General features: G+C 52.7%; 1 protein-coding gene across 4 annotated transcripts in view; it reads right to left on the reverse strand.

The window, feature by feature from the left end:
* The window catches only part of NTNG2 (netrin G2), a 45,501-nt gene that overhangs the window by 23,743 nt on the left and 2,730 nt on the right, over positions 1-19,028 (reverse strand). For all 4 annotated transcript variants that reach the window (XM_017745565.1, XM_017745563.1, XM_008642192.2 and 1 more), the window contains one exon: positions 1,670-2,313. In XM_017745565.1, coding sequence (XP_017601054.1) covers positions 1,670-2,313 — 644 coding nt within the window. The remainder of the gene's footprint in view (positions 1-1,669; positions 2,314-19,028) is intronic.

The following is a 19,028-nucleotide window of genomic DNA, read 5'->3' on the forward strand; positions in this document are numbered from 1 at the left end:
CCACGCGGGCCCCGCGCCAGCCGGGGGAGAGGCCGGCAGGGATCAGCCAACAAACCCCAACCTGTCTCGTGCTGGCCACGGCTAAAAAGCAGCATTGCAGCTTCCACAGGGCGTCCGCAGCCCGGCCATCCCTGGCTTCAGCTGCCGTCGGGGTGGCTGTGGAATTCTGGATGTCTCCTAGAGGTTGTGACTCTCCCAGCCCTGGGTGTGTTTGAAAGGGTTTTTTCTCTCCTTCCTTAGCTGCCTCTTCTCACAGAATTTGTAGGGATTTGATGTCTTGAACCAATCTCTACTACTATTAAATGGTATTAAATTTGGCCAGTGAGTTCAAAAGCTGGTGGGGGACTGGGGAGGGGGGAGGAGGACAGCTGAGAGCGAGGTGCTGGTCTGGGGAGAATCCCACCAGCATGGCCTGAAGTCCGAAGTACTGAAGCAACAAGGCAGGCAGGAAAGGTGAATGGCTCAGAGGAGGAAGGTGTTCACGGGACAGCACGAGTGTTTTAACTCTTTGAAGCATCAGGTATCCCGAGGCTGCTGTGGGGCCAGTAACAAGTCCTTGGTTATCTGTGCTGATCACCGCACTCAGAAGCCAAAGCTCATTGCACAAGCACTGACATCACAAGTTCAGTCCTAATTTACCAGACACACGTGGAAGTGCTCTCCCACTCCTCTGCCCATGTGCCTGAGCCCCCCAGGGCTCCTCCCTGAGCAATCCCCAAGGTGCGCATCCCAACATGCCCCCAGCCCCGCTGAGAGCCACAGCTGCTCATCCCAGAGAGGCACCAGGCCGTGAGAAAGACCCTCACCGCTGCCTCCTGCCTGCCCTGGCGGGTGGAAAGGGCTCTCCCATCCCTCACTGCAGCTTCCTTCCCCTTGGAGCCCGTTCAAAGCCAGCCTCAGTGGCACCTGCAAACATTTCTACTTGCAAGTCTCAGAAGCGAACAGTTTGGAACCGATACAAACGGCTCCTCTGTCGCTGTGGTGATGCTTGTTAGCACGGGGTGGGTGATGGAGAGATTTTTCCCCTCTCGCCTGTAAGTCTCGCACAAGCTGGATGGGAAATCAGCCATCTCGGCACTTTTCCACCTTACTTTGCTTTTTTGGTTGATGTCATAACGTAACATATGGCATCGTACAGAGAAATGAAAAACAAAACCCAGGAGAAACAAACCCTCTCCTGCTTCCTCTGCCCCAGATCTGTCGGGGGGTTTACCCTCACCTCAAACTTCATCTGCCAGGGCTGGGGCTGCTCAGGGTGTGCAGGACTGACTGGGGATGACCCACCCTGCTTGTACTGGCAGGGAGCTGGAGTTTAGTGGGATGAGCCTCATTCCGCCCCCCAGATCCACCAGCATCATCCCTGAGACATCTGGGCAAAGGCTGGCGGTGTTTGCACAGCTGGGACGGGGTCTTGGAGGGAACTGAGACCCTGAGTGTCCATCCAAGCCATGTCCCAGCTCCCCCAGCACCAGCTGCAGGAGGACACAGCCTTGGAGGTGCCCCAGCCATTCCCTGCAAGGACACATCTGCTGCCCTGCCTGGGGAGAAGGGGTATTAGAGGCAGAAATGGTTATCCATCGGTCAGCAGAAGCGTTGATGGCTCAGTTTTCTAGAAACAACCCTCTTCTCATCCGGGGAGAGACACCCAAAGAAATACAGCAGCCATTACCTGCCAGTGACTTCGATGTTGGAGACGGCATAGAAGTACTTGTACAGGTTCTCCCTCTGCACGTAGGTGCCCCCCAGGGCAGGTCTCAGCAGCCTCATGCGCAGGTCGGTCACTGTGAAGAAGTCCTTGAGCCCTTTGGCGCTCTCCAGCCGGGTGTACAAGTTGTCCATGTTCTTGAGGTCAGGGCCGGCGAAGATGGCAAAGCGGTCCCGCACCTCAAACCGGACAGTCTTCTCTTTTTTGGAGCCCGCCCAGCGGGAATACTCCTCCGTGCAGAGGACCCTGTTGGCACTGGTGGTGGAGAGGTCCCGGACCCTCCGTGCTGGCATGCTGAAGGCCTCCATGCAGTCGTCTGCGTAATACTGGTACGGGTGCCAAGTCCTCCCGTTGTCCAGCGACTTCTCCAGCATCATGATGGTGGGGCGCCCGTACTCGAAGGTGATCACGATGTCGTCGGTCAGCTCGATGCTCTTGTTCCAGGACAGGGTGATGTTGGCCAGCAGCGGCTCCGGGTACCGGCGCCACGTCACGCTCTGCCAGTACGTGGCCAGCCCCTCGTCCTCACTGTCGAACATCAGCTTGGGCGGGTGGGCCAGGTCGGGGTTGGAGGCGTCGCACTCGTCGCTGCACAGGTACGGGTTCTCCTGGAACAACAACAGCGGTCACCAGAGAGGAAAGCAAAGCCTGGGCATGGTGTGGGCATCGTGGGCACACGGGCCCTGGGTTTGGCTGCTTGTGTCAAACGTTAACTGCTGGCCTGAGCTGGAGGGTGCTGGGGGCCTGGCTCTGGAGGATGCTGGTTCTGAGAGCGAGTTTAAGGCAGAAAGATGCGGCTTTGCCTCAGCTCTAAGAACGGCTGAGCTGTTTCCTTTGAAAGGCCCTTTGGGAAAGGACTTTTCAATTTGGCACGGGGGCAATTTTCATAGAAAGCGCCTTCCCTGAAATGGTCTCTGAGAAACTTGGGTTAAGCTTGGCTGATTTACAAGGCTACAGAAAGCTGTGTTCATCCCCGCTGCCTTGCAAGAACTGAATGGCTAAAATCCCCCAAGCACACCCCTGCCTCTCGTGGCTCCTGATGCTGAAAAGTCTGGGGGCACACCATCCCCCCCAGTGCCTTTGAGCACAGCTAGAGGAGGGAAACCCAATTTCTCCAGCTCCAAGGTGGGACAGAACTGAGCAGCAGCAGAGAGAGCAGAAATTTGTGCTTCCTGGTGCCTTGGTCCTCACCTACCCGGAGGGAACAGAGTGGAAGGATGGCTCATCCCATCCAGGTGACAATGTCCACTGCCTGCAGGCCTGGGTTGTGGGACAAAAGGTCCAGCCATCCCATTTTGCCCACAAGTGACAGCGCACAGCCAGGCTGGCGTGTTTTGCAGGGACACACCTCCACATCCACATGTGCTGAGCTGCACTAGGACACACTGTCAAGGTCATGCACCAAATGTTGAAGTTTTGGGGGTGGGCAGCTGGGCCAATGCATTTATTGCTCACCCATACGTTTGTTAAAGCCCAACATCACTGCCCTGCAGCCTCTGCCTCCAGGAGTGAGCCTGTGGATCAGACCTGCCTTGGGGACTATGTAGGGCTTTGTTCTAGTGGGTACAGACCACAAAAAACTCTGCAACACACTGCTGATCCTTTTTCTGCATATGAAGCATCTCTTTGCTGTCACTTTGCCTCCCTCTTTGACTCAAAATCCAAAGAATTGGGGAAGCAGAGGGATTGGTATGACAGCGGGCTCTGCTGCTGTGGGACCCTTATCAGGAAGGCAGAGGCACCTGGCAGAGGAGGAGGAGGTGATAAAGCAGCTGGAGCTGCTCAGAGCTGCCGGCTGAAGGTGAGGAGCTTGCTGGGGTGTGAGGTTTGGTTCTCCTGAAGCAGCAGCTTTCAAGGTAAGACTGTGCTGGGTATTGTGCTTTGGTTTGTGGGTGCTTTGTGCGAGGCTGGGAGCCACGGGGAGGTGCTGTGTGTGGGCATCAGCGTGTTCCTGCCCGGCCCTGGGGACTTCCTGCAGCACCAGGGCTGTGCCAGGGTGTGGGGAGCTGCTGCTGGTACTTGGGGGCTCCAAAAAATGAGGTGCAGGGCTGGATCTGAGCAGGCTGGTTGTGTCTCTGGCTGCTGCAGGCATGGGAAGGGGCTTCTCCTGTGCCCATGGCTTGCTTTGACCTAGGGAACTGTTGGAGTCTGAGTGCCTCTGACCTGCTTTTAGGGTGCCCTGTGTACACCCAGGCACAGCAGAGGAGGGGATCTGGTTTGTACAAGTGGCTGCTCTCGGGTGCAAAGTGGGGCTGTGCTTTGAACGTGGAAACCTCTCAGTAACACAGTGTGCTTTGGAAAATCCGGGCTTTGCCACCTCCAGCTGGGCAACCAAAAGTCTTGGAAACTGCTTAGAGCTTCTCCACTCCATGTCTTTAAAATCGGCCTTTGGTGCCTCCTCGGAGCGCAGAGATGTGCACTGAAGGCAAGCAACTGTTTGCACCAGCATCCAGGAGCCCTGAAAAACTCCTGAGGACACGAATAATTCTGTGTCTGGAGCAGCATGTGAGCAGCACAGAGTAAATAAGGCAGGAGGCCGCTCTGTCAGCACGGGGGGAAAACAAACCAGCGAGTGGCTGATCTGTACATGAGCACCGGGCTCCTCTGCAGGGGAGGCAGCCCTGGGGACACGAGGGGACTCCTGTAAATACAGCACACGTTGTGTTTGTGTGTGTTTGTGTGCACGAGGCTGCCAGGGAAAGCAGCACATGCTAAAACAGGTCAAAACTCAAGCTGTTTCCAACCCTGTCTTGCTCTGACACACCCCTGGCTGATGGTAAAGCTGCAAATGCCGTGCTGGGGTTTGTTCCTCCTGTCACAGCCTCAGCTTGGGCGATGTGTGGCTTTTGCCACCTCTGTGTGTGCTGGGAGGAAGAGCAGGGACCAGAGCTGCTGAGCTCCGGTGTGGTGCCCACCCTGCAGCAGGGAGGTCACTCATAAATGGATGCTTGGGTAGATGTTTTTAAAACAAATAGCTGGATAGTTTCTATTACTTTTTTGTTTTTTACTAGCAGCTGTGATAACTGAGCAAAGGAAATCCATGGAGTGCTCAGGCTTGCTTGGGTGGGCAAGGTCAAGGGGTGAGGGCACCTGCCCAGGTGTGCCCACAACCCCCTCAAAGAGGGGGAGATGCCAGCTGGGCTGTGATGGGGCTCTGAGCCATGCTGGGGGGTCCTCTCCTGCCATAACAAGCTGTTCTGGAGCAGGGATTAAAAAAACCCTGAGATATTGACATATTTAATATGCTCTCCTGACTCGTCACGTTCAGAGGAATTGTTTACCTCTGCTAATGAGACACAGCTTCCTGCTGGGGGATGGAGCTGCCTCTCAGCGCAGCTTTGCAGTGGTGCCTGAGGGAAAAGGCAGAAAAATCCCCCTCAGCTGAAGTACTGGGGGCTCTGAGTGTGTTTCCTGTGCTGAGACAACATATTGTGTTGCAGTATGATCCTCCTGCCAATGTGGCCATACAGATGGCTTAATAGGACAGTCCTGAAAAGACCATCCTGGAGGTCCATTTTCCCCACTTGTCTGAAGAAGGGTGCAGCAGGTGGAGAACTGGCTTGGGATGGCAGCAGAAAATTCCCGGACAAACCTGCCTTGCTGCTCAGCAGCTCTGTCTGAGCAGAGTCTGTGTCTCAGAGCCATCCTGGCCAGAGGGGCTCTTGCCATGAGCCTTCCTTTCCTTGTGTGCAGCAGCCACAGTCCTTGAGCTAGTGTGAGATGGATCTCGCTGAGTATTTGCCACTTGAGCTGTTTCCCAGCATGGCCACAGTGGCCACCTCCAGGGCTGTGGATGATGCTCCTATCAAGCTTTCTTTGGAGCAGCCAAATTAAACAAAGGAAGAACTCTGTGATGAAACCACAATAAGAAAACATCACCCGGGCCAGGATGGGAGGCGGGACAGGTTTCCCTGGAGCACTGAGGGAAGCAACTGAGTCTGATCAAGCATGATCCCCCTCCCCATGTCCCGTCTGGAGGGACAGGGCTGGCCAGGCCCGTCCCTGGCAGGGGACCTGGCAGGTCAGGAGCGGGGAGAAGCGGAGCGAAAGCTCTGTCTGTCTGCCATATGCTCGTCCCAGGGAACGGAGGTGCACAATCCCTGATGGCTCCCATGTATCCCAACCTGTGAGCGTGCTCAGCTCCGCAGGCAGCACCCCCAAAGATGTCTTTAGCCACCCTGATGCTCTGGGGAGGCACATGGCTCGAGAGGTGCATGGTTGTAATGGGGCAAACACAAAAATAACCTCCAAGTGACAGCGCTGAAAGGTGAGGAGAGCCTCAGAAGCTGCCGAGTGAGTCACATCACTACGGCTTCCTCTGCTAAAATGAAGTGTTCCTTTTTGGGGTTAGGTTTATTGAATTGTCCTTCCTCTGCGGGATGCTCGATGCCTTTTCTGCTGGGGGGTTGGTTTGGAGTCAGCCAGGAGGGCAGGGGGGAGCGGAAACAGATGGCCACACTTTGGCTGCTCCGTTGGTCCTGGTAAGATCAGATATAGCACTATTGAAACAATTCCAGGTATTATTTTTGAATCTGGTTTCCTCCTCCAAGCCGTGTGTCCTCCAAAGAATCTGTCCAAAGTCTCGAGATATTTAAGTCTTCAATCTAAAAGTCAGGATGCATTAGCCAGGCAAACTTGGTCTCAGTGAGCTTAAAATAAACCAGTTCACTTTGAGTCTCACGCTATTAAATCAGTCGTGAGTGTCCTCACAGCAACTAAACATTGCAGATCTCAGGCTCTCCAGCTCTTCTGGTTGTGCACTTTTTGGGGTTGTACCAAAGAGCGTTGCAGTCTTGCTTAGCCCCAGCTCAGCCCAAACAGGCAAATCTCCAGGGGACAAACTGCAAGAGCCTCGTTGAGGACACAGTGTCCTAAAAAATGGCATCATAGTAAGGTTGTGCCTGTGTAAAGCAAATCATAGAATGGTTTGGGTTGGAAGGGACCTTTAAAGGTCCAGTCCAACCCCCTGCCATGGGCAAGGGCATCTTCAGCTAGGTCTGGCTGCTCAAAGCCCCATCCAACCTGACCTTGAATGTTTCCACAGGTGAGACATCCCATGGAAACCTCTCTGAGGTTTTACAGCGCCAGTATTTTACCACACTCATTGTAAAAGTTTTCCTCCTTGCAGCTAGTCTGAATTGGCTCTCTTCCAGTTTAAAACATTGATCCCTTGTCCCAACACTACAATTCATAATAAAGAGCCCTCCCCATCTTTCCTGTAGACCCTCTTTACATACTGGGACTCTCAATCCTCCTTGGCAGGGCTGCTCTCAATCCTTCATCCCCAGCCTGGAGTGATACTGGGGGTTGCCCTGATCCAGGTGCAGGACCTTGCACTCAGGAGGATCCCGTGGGCCCAGTCCTTGAGCTGGAAATGCGTCTCAGCCCTGGTGACTGCTGACCCAGCCCTTGGGTTTTGCCTCCTCTTGGTGCCTGGAGCCAGTTCTGGGCAGAAATGCTGCAAAAGGGACTTTCTGAAGGTGAAAGCAGAGACTTGCTCCTTGAGGAGGATTTCTTAAGAAACAAGATACTGGTCTGACAAAGCAGGATGACAGGAATCCAGGATGCTGCAGAGAAGCTGCTCCCCACTTGCTGGGAAGGGGGGGGAATGGGGGAAACCAGCCACAACAAAAGGCCCAGTTTTACAAAGCCCAGCTGATTTTTAGGGCTCTTAATGAGTGTAAAAGTTGCCTTTTATTTTTTTTTTCCCTAGCAGATAATACCATTTTTAAGCCTCATAGCATAAAATTATATATTTTTGTAGGTGAAATTGCTTGATTAATCATTAGGCTGTTGAATATTTTAAACAAACTAGACATCTGTTGTGGATGGTGAAAGCTGCACAGAAATAAGACTGCAGCTTTTAGATCTCCATGCCAAAGGGAAGCTGGAAAGCAATTGCAACCACTAGCTGCAGAGTGAAGAAAAATAATTAACAATAAAGGGGGAAAAAAAAAAACCAACAAGATTTGAGCAAGGAAAAAAGAGTAGATGATGGGAGAGCTTGTACTGCTCAGCCAAGGATGCTCAATCACAGCTCTCATACCTGGTGTGATTTGTTTAATGGTGTCTTGGGAACCCCCGCATGACTTTCTTTGCTTTTGGGGGTCTCTTCTGCTTGATGGAATTGTGTTTAAGCCAAGGCCTCCGCTAAAACCTAGAGCACTCCGGGACCACTTGTTTTTAATTGCAGTCTCCTAATAAGAGTAATGACAAGGTCTCATCAACTTGGATGAGTTTTGGAAAACAAAACTTTGTATTTTTTTAATTGGGGGTGGGGGTTGGAAATCCTTGGTGTTTTATAGGAAGATTTTATGAAAAGGGAAAAAGTTAAATGTGTTTCTTCAGCACAAAGATTGGTGCTGTTGTGTGGGTTTCTCTTGGGTACTTTCGCTGTAAGTTTTTTTTGTTCCTCTATGAACTGGCTCTCAAACCCAACCAGAGACCTCTCAGACCTTGGCTGTCTCCAGGCTCTCCTGCAAGTGCTGATACTGGTTGGGACTGGGGGCTGTTTGATAGCCCCCCAAAGAGTCTGCAGAGCCACATCTGGCTCCCTCAGAATGAGGAAAAGCAGGTGACAGCACAGGAACCCCCTTCCTTCCTTCTTGGGACTGCTTGTGACTGAGGAAACCTCGGTCTGAACCTCCACCCAGGAGGAGACAATTCCCTCTGTAGCCCCCATCCCATCCAGCTGTGATGCTTAAGAAACTCTCAGGTGCATCCCAAGGCCCCTCTGCCTCCCCTGGGACACCCAAGGCCCCTCTGCCTCCCTTGGGACACCTCCGACGCTGCCTTTGAATTTCTGCTCAAAGGTCAGCAGATGAGGTTCACAAAGTCCCTGCGTTTCTTCGCACTGCAACTGAGTCCTGAAATTGGTATCAAATTTCCTCCAGATCCTGCAAAAAAAGGGATCAGCAAAATCTCCACGTGCACCTGATCCCTCCTGCCCCGGTAACGTCCCCGCCGTGGAGCGGTGCCACCGCAGGTGTCCTGCAGCCTCCCCTTCCCTGAACAGCCTGTCACGGGAAGGGCTGATGGCCACAGAACATGGGGGTCCCAGCCTGCAGAGGGGAGCAGGGCCAGCCCGCTCCAGCCTGCCTGTCCTGTGGGTGTTCTGGAACACTTTCACCCCAAAGTTTTCTTTCCCCCCCTCCCTGCCCCCGTCCAACGCCCCACTGGATCCACTGGCTCTGCAGGCTGCAGGATGGAGCTGAAATGACCTTCCTGGCACATTTGCTTTCCTGCTTATGCTGGATTGAGCTGCGGGGCTTCACTTCCCTTCCATCCCCTGCCCTGCTCTTCGGCACATTTGCTTTCCTGTTTATGCTGGATTGAGCTGCGGAGCTTCACTTCCCTTCCATCCCCTGCCCTGCTCTTCCCGACTCTGCCAGGGCTCGCAGGGATCTCCGTTCTCCTCCTGGCTGGGCTCTGGGTTTGCTCCGCTGTCGGTCAGCACCGGGAAATCATCCACTGAGGGGGGAAGGTGCCTGACCCAGCTCCAGGGCCAGCCACCCTTAACCTCCCCACTGACACAGAGTTCAACCTATTTTCTGCAACACAAATTTTTGACAAGGGCCACCCTGAGCGATGCATGTTTTGGGAGACTTCCTTGGCTTTTCTTCCAATAATCCCTCCAGGACGTGGTGCTGCTTCCCAAACAGAATTGCATTTGCCCAGGAGAAAACACAGGCTCGTCCTAATGACATTTCAGGGTGTTTTCACTCTCACTGGTCCTGATCTGAGGGTTCAACTGCTCTATCTGGATTTATGACAAGACAAGGTGATTTTATGATCAAAAATAACATTTGTGAGTAATTAAATCTTGTGCTTCAGGGCATAAACCGTAACCTGCCAGTGGCCAGAGTGAGACTCTAAGAGAGTTGGAAATACTCTCTGACAATTAATTTTCACTCTATTCATGGGCTGGGAGGGATCAGAAGGGTGAAAAAACCATAATTAATTTACAGTGATTATTTCCAACAGCTGGCAAGTGGCATAACTCACTGCAGAGAGGGCTGGGAGCACGGAGAGGGATCAGGAGAAGTACGAGGCCTCTCTTATGCCGAAGAGCCCCAGACGGGCCCTTCCCTGTGAGCCCAGGTGAAGGTCTGTGCCCTCCTCTGAGGGACGTGGGGGGACACTGGGATCTGCCTGGCTGGTCCACTCTTCTTGCACCGATTCCCCTGTCCCCCAGGTGGGCCATGGGCTTTCCCCACTGCACAGCTGTGACTCGAACCTGGAAAACATCTCAGGAATAGCTTTGGGATGCCTGTCAGTGGGCAGGGAGAGGTCCCTAATGGGGCCAGCACCGCAGCATTGGACTGTGAAGACTCTGGGGATGCTCCAAATGCAAAACTGTGCCTTTTGGAAACAAAATCCTAATAACTTTCTTCAAGATGCTCTGTATCCTCCCCTTTTTTTTTTTTTTCTTTCTTTTAAAATCCCTCTTTGGTCAAGCTCTCTATATTTTAGGTAAGACAGAAGCTGTCTCATAAAGTAGAAGATACAGTTTTCCCATGGGCTGCCTGTGCAGCTGCAGCCCGAGATCCACTCGGGAATGCTCTGGCAAGCCCTTCATCGGCACATCCTCCAGGCATCACTCTCCTCTTCCTGGTGCTCCTCCAAACGGACGGTTTTAGGTGGCCCATGTGGGTAGGACGGTTCTGGCAAGGCACTTGGGTGCTGGTGAGGGGTTATTTCACAGCTTCACCTCTGCAGGGGAAGGGCAGCTCTGGATAGGATAGGATAGGATAGGATAGGATAGGATAGGATAGGATAGGATAGGATAGGATAGGATAGGATAGGATAGGATAGGAAGCTCAGGGAGGGCTGGTGGGGTGCTTTGCTCGCTCGTGTGTCCTTCCCCTGCCACCTCCCTCCCCCAGCCATCTGCAAGGGGCTCTTATTAAGGCAGAGACAGCAAAAGGGGAGAAAAGCGTCCTCGCTAACAAGCTGTTTGCTGTTTATGAGCAGGTAAAGGCAGAGCTGGAATGAATTATTAATAGGGTGGAAATGGGGTCCCTCCACAGATCTGCTGCTAATTCTGGCTCAGCCGAATGTCACTCCCTCCATCTCCTCCCCGGCCGTGGTTTGGGGGATTGATTGCTCCTCCGCTTCCTTCCCCTTCCTGCCAGATCCGAGGCTGTCCGAGCACAAGGTCACCGCTGGCCGGGCCTTGGGCCGGGCTGTGCCTGCGTGCGGCTTTGGGAGTCGTGAGTCAGCACAAGCGACCCCGCCGGCTCTGGGCGAGACACCGGGACGCACTCAGCGAGACATTTCGCTGTTCTGCCTCTTCCCTTTGGCCTGAAGCAGATACTCGTTCACCGAGCAGCGCCGCTCGTTCAAGGCTCTCGGCTCCCTTGGGCCCGTCTCTCCGCCAGAGAAGAGATTCAAGCCCTCCTCGTGGCTGCTCTTCCCCTTCCCCCTCCAGCCTGCTCTGAATTCGAGAAGCATCTCCTTCGTATTTCATCCAGGCTCAGCACTGTGCCCTTCTCTCCACCATCTCCACCAGGCAGGGTGGGCTGGTGGCAGTGCAATGTCCTATCTCCCAGTGGGGAAACTGAGGCAGGGAGGGATGTCAGGAGCAGTCTGGGCTTCACTGGGCATTGAGGGCTCCATGTTTCTGAGGAATGAACTCCCCCAGGCACCTGCAGCCGGGCAAAGTAGTGGCTCCCTCACCCAACCTTGATGTGAGGCTCAAGGAAATCTCTTCTCTCATCCCACGCAGTCTCTAAAACTCTCCCTGTGGTCTGGCAGCATCTCATGAAAAGGGTCAGAACTGGTCTGTGCACCGTAAATGACACAACCTCTGCAAAAGGCTGACAGACATCCAGGCAGGAAACATCCTCTACAAAGGGAGCATCCAGAGGGAGATGCAGCTTGTCACGCACAAGGGCTGACCCAAGTCACCTGTCCACCCTCGCAACGCAGCCGGCACCGCTCCTGCACCGACACAAATCCCCTCACGCCCACTCTGTCTAAGCCAGGAACAGAAAATCTGGTTACACGAGGAATTTTAACCTCCAGCCTGAAACCAGCCCAGTCCGTGCGTGACCTCTCCAAGAAGGGCCCCAAGCATGCTGTTTGCAGAGTGACCTGGAAGCAGCACTTCCATTTCCAAAGCCCCGGGATGTCCTGGCAGCAGCCCTGCTGCTGCTGCTGGATGCCCAGCCCAGCACCCTGTCCCGAGACAGGCGTGTGCAGCTGATTTCGGGGCGGCACAAGGGTTAACTCCGCCCGGAAAATTCCACTCCTAAGCAGATAATCTCATCTGTGCTGGGGATACACACACACCACCCGCAGCAGCCCGGCCTCCCGTGGCACCATTTTTGAGCAGCTCTTTCTTTGTGAACTGCTAATCCCCGGGTGAGCCGCTCTAACCCCATCCCTCCTGCCGCCCTGGGCTCACCTCCACCCCCACCTCCCCGCCGGGGCTGCACCCCTCCGCCTCCCCCTTTGGCAGTGGGGACTGCAGGGTGACCTAGAGCCTGGGATGAGAGGCTGGTAAACCAGACACCCCTCAGCTGGCAGCCACGGGCACGCGTTCAAAATCGCGGTAGTTTAATCCCATTGACTGCTTTGTAGCTTGTGTCCAAACCCGGACTTTCTGTACCGGGGAGTTGCAAGCTTTGCTCTTCCCAGGCACTTCCCTGAAGCTTGTTTACAAATTAAGCTGCTTGGATTCCGCTCCATCCCTTCCCTGCCAGATTATTAAGCCCTTGCATTTTGCTACAGAGATGTATTCATGTCCGCAGCCCCTAACAGCAGGAGCACAGCAGCAGCGACCTGTGTGCAGGGCTGCGAGTGCATTATTGATTCAGGACTAAGAAAATGCTTAGGAAGTAGGAAAAGTGTCCTGCTCTCTAAAAGCTTGTGCGCCTTGTAAGCTCAATACATGCAGCCTTTGCAGAGAGGCTCGCTACGCCGCTATTAATAATTTATTCTGTAAGAGAGGCTCTGATAGTTTGAATGGGGGAGGGCAGGACGCAGAGCCCGGGGGTGGGAAAGGGGAGGGAGCGGAGGCTCTGCTGTGCTCCTCGAATGGAGGTGCGGATATTCCCCAGAGCCTTTGTGGAGGGGGCACAGTTGGGTGATGGGTACCACGCCAGCCCCTGATCAGGGCTCCTGCGACTGCTGCATTAAGCACTCTGCCCTTGCTGCTGTGTGCAAAGCATTTGGCTGCTTTATGCTCTGTTTCAGGGGGACAATTCAGCAGGTGCCTGTTGGAGGTTTGGACTGAGTTGTGCCAGCGCAAAACGTGTCCTGGCTGTCCCTGAGGGCAGGACAGTGATCCTCCCCCTTGACAGGGCTCCCCAAACCTCCTGACTGGCAGCACTACAGAGCTGAAGCAGCTGACTCAGCCAGCAGATGGGGAGTTACAAACCCTTTGGCTGGGAGTAAAAACCAGTTGAATCTGTGCTAATTCTCCCTTTGGGACATGGAGGTGTCAAGGCAGGACTGGACACAGCGGTGGCAGCGTCCACGTGGAGCTCAGCAGTGGGGGAGCAGAGACCCCACATTGCTTGTGCTGGATGTGCAGCAGCTTGGCGGAGGCTGGCGTGGTGGCACCGTGTGTGGAGCCCCTCAACAGAGGGGAGCAGAGGGAGGGCTGCTGCCTGAGAGGCTCCTGCATGGATGTGAACCAGTGGGAGAGGTGGGAGCTGGTGGGGATGAGACCCAGCGTGGTGAGACCCAGCCTGGTGGCTCTGCAGTGCTGAGCTCCTGGGCCAGCAGCCCCAGCCAGGCCCCTCCTGTGGCTGGAGCCTGCCGGGGGATGGCTGAGAAATGCAGAAATCCACCCCGGAGCCAAAAGGCAGAGGTTCCCCTAAGCCTGGCCATGTGTGGCACAGAGCAGATGTCAGAGGCACCGGTGCCAAACGCTGGAGCAAGGGCAGGGCAGGGCAGTGGAGCAGGGTGGGAGCAGGGTCAGCGCTGCAATGTGTCCCCTCTGGGCGTGCTGGTGGCCCTGCCTGGAAGGGGGGGGATGAGTGGGAACCTCATGGGACATGTCTGAGGCTGCGGGGGATGGCTCATCTATGTGGGGAGAAGGCTGCAAGTCCAAATTGCTGTTTGCCGGGGCTTTGCAGGCATTCGCTTCTCCCCAGAGGCATCTCCAGAATGGTCACCCAGCAGTGCTGTGCAGTTTGGGGAGGAAAAAGCCTCTTTGGTGTTTTCTAGCACAGAAACCTGTGTTTTGTGTTGAACTACCTGAGTAACTGGGTCAGCTGAAGCTCCATGTCTCAAAAAACTGATGGTAAAAAGGTGGTTTGGGATCTGAAACTAAGGTTAGAACTGGACTTCCACTCAGGGAAACCAGAGCATGGTAGCAGAGCACTCCTTCCAACTCAGGCAGGATTTTCTGTGGGGAGAACTCCTTTTAAAGTTTAGTGGAAAATCATATTTATGCTATAGAATACAATGCAAATTTTAAAATAATAAATAAATAAGAAGGATTTCCCTGAACACCTTTGGCTTCAAAAATTGCCTGTGGAAACCTCTGATACCTGCTATATGAGTGTAAGGGCTGCTGTAAGATCTGCTCTCCCAGCTCTGACCACACTTCCCAGCAAGTCTTCAGTGTCCATTCTCTTCTGCTTTTCCCATCTGGACACTGTTCCCTTTGAAGAGCAAAGCTTTTCTTAAAAGTAGTTTACTCTTTGAACACCTTCAAGGTGGGGGAAAACTTTCTGCTCACTGTACCAATTAAATCAGCTTGACAGCTTCATTTTTATCACCGTGCCTTTTCCATCAGCAAGTGGAAATGATCCTCGTTAGGGGAGTAGCATCCCACTTTACAACAAGATGAATCCCGAACTGGGCATTCAAGGAAATTGTTACAGGCTGTTGAGGGAAAATCCTGTTTGCTCAGCATTCTCTAATTTAAAGCTGAATTGTATTCTTTCATCTTTCTGTGAAGCCTTTCCTTTTAAAACACCAAAATGCTGCCACACTCCGGAGTAGCCTCGGTGGCAGGAGAAGAGCAGTGTGTAATTTGCTGAGCAGCTAATAATGTACAACCCAAGGGTCTGGCCCCAAGGGCAAGGAGCCACTGATCCCAGCTTCAAACAGTGTCCTCTGCAGCAACCCTGATGCTGAGGAGTGATTAAGGGTGGGAACAGAACCAAAAGGCTCCAGCTCTTTCTCCCACACTCAAAAGCAGTGTCACAACAGGTGCAAGGGGTGGGTTGGGAAACCTTCCTCTGGGTGGAAATGGCAGCAAGTTGGCTTTTCCAGGCTTTCCTCAAAGGAAAGGGGAGCATTTTCCAGGTGTTATTTTAACATATTGGAGGCTTCAAGGGGGAAGAGGGGCTGTTGGCACTTTGCAGCTGTGAAAAGAAAGTCACATCTTTCCGTCCCTACAACCCTGCCCAGGGTGTCACAGGTGATTTGACAGCAGAGAGTGACTTCCTTGTGCTGCTCAATTTTGGCATAAAGGCAAAGTGATCGTCCCCAGGGCCATATGGGTTCCACAATGAAGGGCAAAGGGGAGTTCCAACTTCCTCTGCTATGGCCAAGGATGGGTTTGCAACCAGCAGTGGGTAGCGCTGATTTATTCAAGGAGGAGGGAGAATATCCGCTTTTCTTGGAAAGGATTTTCCATTGGACTTGTACACAGGCTCTGCTTAGCCCAAAGGATGTCCTTGAGCCCTAGGGCAGTCAAAAGGCTGAGAATACCTTGTGCTTTGCCCCCTGGTTATACTTGAGACAAGATAGAACTCTGGTGGGCTGGGAAAGGGCTGTGGGTCTCTGCTCAGGGTACCAGAAGGGATGAATCCATCCTTTAACCACCAGATCACGCTGCATCTTTAAAAATGCTTTTGGTAGAGCACTGCTGAAGCAACTCTTTTTCCTTTCTTCCTTTAAAAACTTTGGCTTTTCCCTTCTCATTTGAAAAACTTTTGGCTTTTAATCATCCCTAAACCCACAATCCCTTGTTTGCACCTAAACAGGTGTATGAAGATATGGCTGGGTAGAGTTGTATGAGATGGGCTAAGAATGCAGGGAAAAGGGTTCCTTAGCCCAAAGGTTTGTCTGCTTTTTCCAATTTTAGCACCGAGTCCACAGGAGAAATAGTCCTTCAGTACAAACCTTATAACCACATGTCATTCAGAAAAGTTTAGCTAAGAATTAAACCAAACATCCAATTTGGCTGCATGTGTAATGAATAAATAAAGCCTTTTCCTTTCATGTACCTGTGCCAAAGTCAACAAGCTCTATTAGCTGATGAAACAATGCTGACGCCAAATAAAAATACCCCTGACCCATCAATATGGGCTGAGAGCTCGGCCCTGCATCAAAGAGTGTTGTCAGAACAAGAAATACTGTCTCAACACCTTTGTGGGGGGGAAAAGGCTCCCATTCCTGCATCAAGGTGGGTTCCCTGTGCTCTCACTGGGATGTCAAGGAGCAGCAAAACCATCCCATAATGACCGTGTGCTATGGACACCTCTCCTTGCTTCTGCTGGAATGATTTGGAAACCCCTTGAGCTGCAAACCTATTTGGAGCTGGGACTTTGGTGTCTGCTTGCTCCCCACTGCACGCCCCGTGTGTGAATTCCCAACAAAACCTGAGGAATTTTTATCCTGTGTGTGAAATGCTGACGCTTGAAAGTGAAACTCCCAAAGGTCCCTGCTCCGTATCAAAGAAGTGCTTCAGCATCTCAGAGTATCTGAGCACCTGGGAGCAGCCTGCCAGCTGTGCCACCCTCCTCCTCCTGCCCAGGAGGGTGGGAAGGTGAAGGAACACCACATCTCCCCTCTGTCCCATGTGGATGTGCAGCTTGGCCATTTCCCAGCTGTGCCTGCCCTGCAAACCCCTCTCCTCTGAAATCCACATTCATCTGCTCCGTGCCATGCCCTGTATGTGATCTTTGAAGTCTCACCACTCCCTCGACATCCTTGGTTAAAAGATCTGTTCCCTATTAGTCTTCAGTCACACTTTCAGTTTCATTCAGGCTTTTATTTACTTATCCATCTGTCTTCCTGCTCCCACCACTCCCCCTGCCCTGCCAGGCGGCAAAGTACAATTCATTTTTCAGGTGACCCTGCCACAAAGGCATTGGCATGAATAGGAACAGGTTCAGAAACTGTGGAAAAAGCAAACCCCTTGACTTTAATAAGCAGCAAAACGCTTCCCAATGAGAAGGAAGCAGCCAGATGTGACCAGAATTGCTACAAAACACAAAGGACGGTCCTCCAAATAATTCCTGCCATCTCTTGAAGCCTCCTCGTGCAGGAGTGTTGTGAGCACTGCTGGAGCTGTGGCAGGGCAGTGCGTGGTCCTGTGGGCTGTGCAGCCTCGCAGGACACACTCGCTGTCTGACAAGGTCCTGGCTGTCACCAGGACTCTGCTCCTCGCCTGCCCACAGCGCTGCCCTGCACAGGGATATGGTGCAGCTCATTCCTGTCTGGCTGCCTTGAGCATGGAGGGGTGTTTTTGTGTCTTTAGTTTTGATTGCAGCTGTCTGAGCAGGGCAGGAGCCCCGCTGGGCTGTGCTTAATTCTGAGTAACGCGAGTTTAACTGCACGGACAGTCCCCTGCTGTTTTGAAAGACACCTAAGAAAGCAATACAGTCACCGTAAGAACTTCTCTGCTGGAAAGCCAGGCTCCTATGAGAACCCACCTGTTACAAGGAAATAATTAAAACCTGAAGAGAAAGGATAACAGGACACCAAAAGGCACCTGAGCAGGTTGGCAGCGAGGAGCTGCTCCGGGTTTGTGCGAGCTGCTCGCCCTCCCCTCTCACAGCGAGGGCCGGGGCTCGGAGCTTGTAACGATCCGTGGGCAGAGACATCGATTTTTGTCCAGCACTTCCTTAGTGCAGGGGGAGCAGAACTCCGCTCACATCCTCTGCGGGCACCGCTCCCTCTCCCTGCACGTCAATAGGTGTCAAGTCACCACCCAGCACCGGCAATGGAAGGGCCATTTCTTGCTGATTCCACTTTCCACTGACCATAAGGGGATGCTCAGCAGTAAGTGGCCACATGTCATTCTCGGTGATAGAGGCCATGAAAATTTACCTTGATGGCCTCCCAGCCCACACCACTCCAGTCCTAAGGCTGGATTGGAGCCTGGATCTCTCCTGCAGCCAGCTCCTGCTTTGTGCACTGAGTGCTGGGTGGGCTCCTTGCTCACCTCAGCAGGGCTGCTCTTCCTCTGCTTCGTTTTTATAACTCTTTAGTCCTCTGGAGAGAACAGCACTGGTGTAAGATGGGGGAGAAAGGGCCGTGAATACAGTGGGATTTCACAAACCTATCCCAAAAAATCTAAAAAATACCTTGCAACATATTATTCCTGTTCTTAGCCTGGTTCTTCACCAGGGAATGGCTCAGGGATGTTGCTGTGAGTGCTGGTTTCTGTTTTGGGAGGCGAGAGCCAGGCCAGGCTGGGGTGAGGCAGGGACAGGAAGGCAAATCCATGTTTTGCATTTGTGCAGCTCTCATTCACGGCTGTACACGGTGTTTGCAAGTGTTAGAGCACATGGCAGGCGTACGCTACAAGGAAATACTGCTGGTGCCCAGAATAGAAAGATTTCAGCTCAGTATTGACTGAATCAAGAGATGCAGAGAGCTGATTGCAGTTTGTGTCTTTTGCTTCCTTGGAGGTCAGTGGAGCTGAAGTCTGGAGCATCCTTAACCAGAGAGGGTTTGCAAGGAGCTGCACTGAGTGTAGTGGAAGCAATCTGGTGTTCTCCGTTTAATCCTTCTGCAGTCAGTCAGATAAATGGAAATACAGACTGACCCATCAATAGTTAATGGTTTTATTTGCAACCTTGGACTTAATCTTTCTTTTCAAATGATCTTTTAAAAGGAAAAGTTGCTACTTATCTGGAATTAGTGGAAATGTCTTCCCTGGTACTAATGAGAGCCCTGAGGCTGGAGGGAACTGGCTAACTACTGGCAGCATGTTCTGATGGTCATAAATGTTTGGCATTCCTTGGTGTCAAAGAACATTTTTCTCTTGGATTTTCAAGAGGTGCCCTGAGCTGTCTGGGCCCAGGGTATTTATTTGGTGGCAAACTGAGGCATGGGGTAGCCCTGGCAATAGAAAATGGGACTCCCTCCACTGATTTAGAGGGAGAATTCCCCTTCTTGTTATAATAAAACTCTATAAAATAAACTCTTTTAGAAGACACTCCTTGTCCAGTGCTCAACCCAGTGGAAACCCTGCCAGCATGGGCTGGCTTGGTGTCTGTCCCTTAAATGTGTGCTTGGACCACTCCTGGGGGACCTTTGGGAGGGGGCATTACTGTTTTGCTCTTTGCTTTGACCCCTGAACTCTTTAACAATGTAAAGCCTTGTGAATTTTTAATCAAATGTTCCT

Source organism: Corvus brachyrhynchos, unplaced genomic scaffold, assembly GCF_000691975.1.
Source record: "Corvus brachyrhynchos isolate BGI_N302 unplaced genomic scaffold, ASM69197v1 scaffold59, whole genome shotgun sequence".
Classification (NCBI taxonomy): Eukaryota; Metazoa; Chordata; class Aves; order Passeriformes; family Corvidae; genus Corvus; species Corvus brachyrhynchos.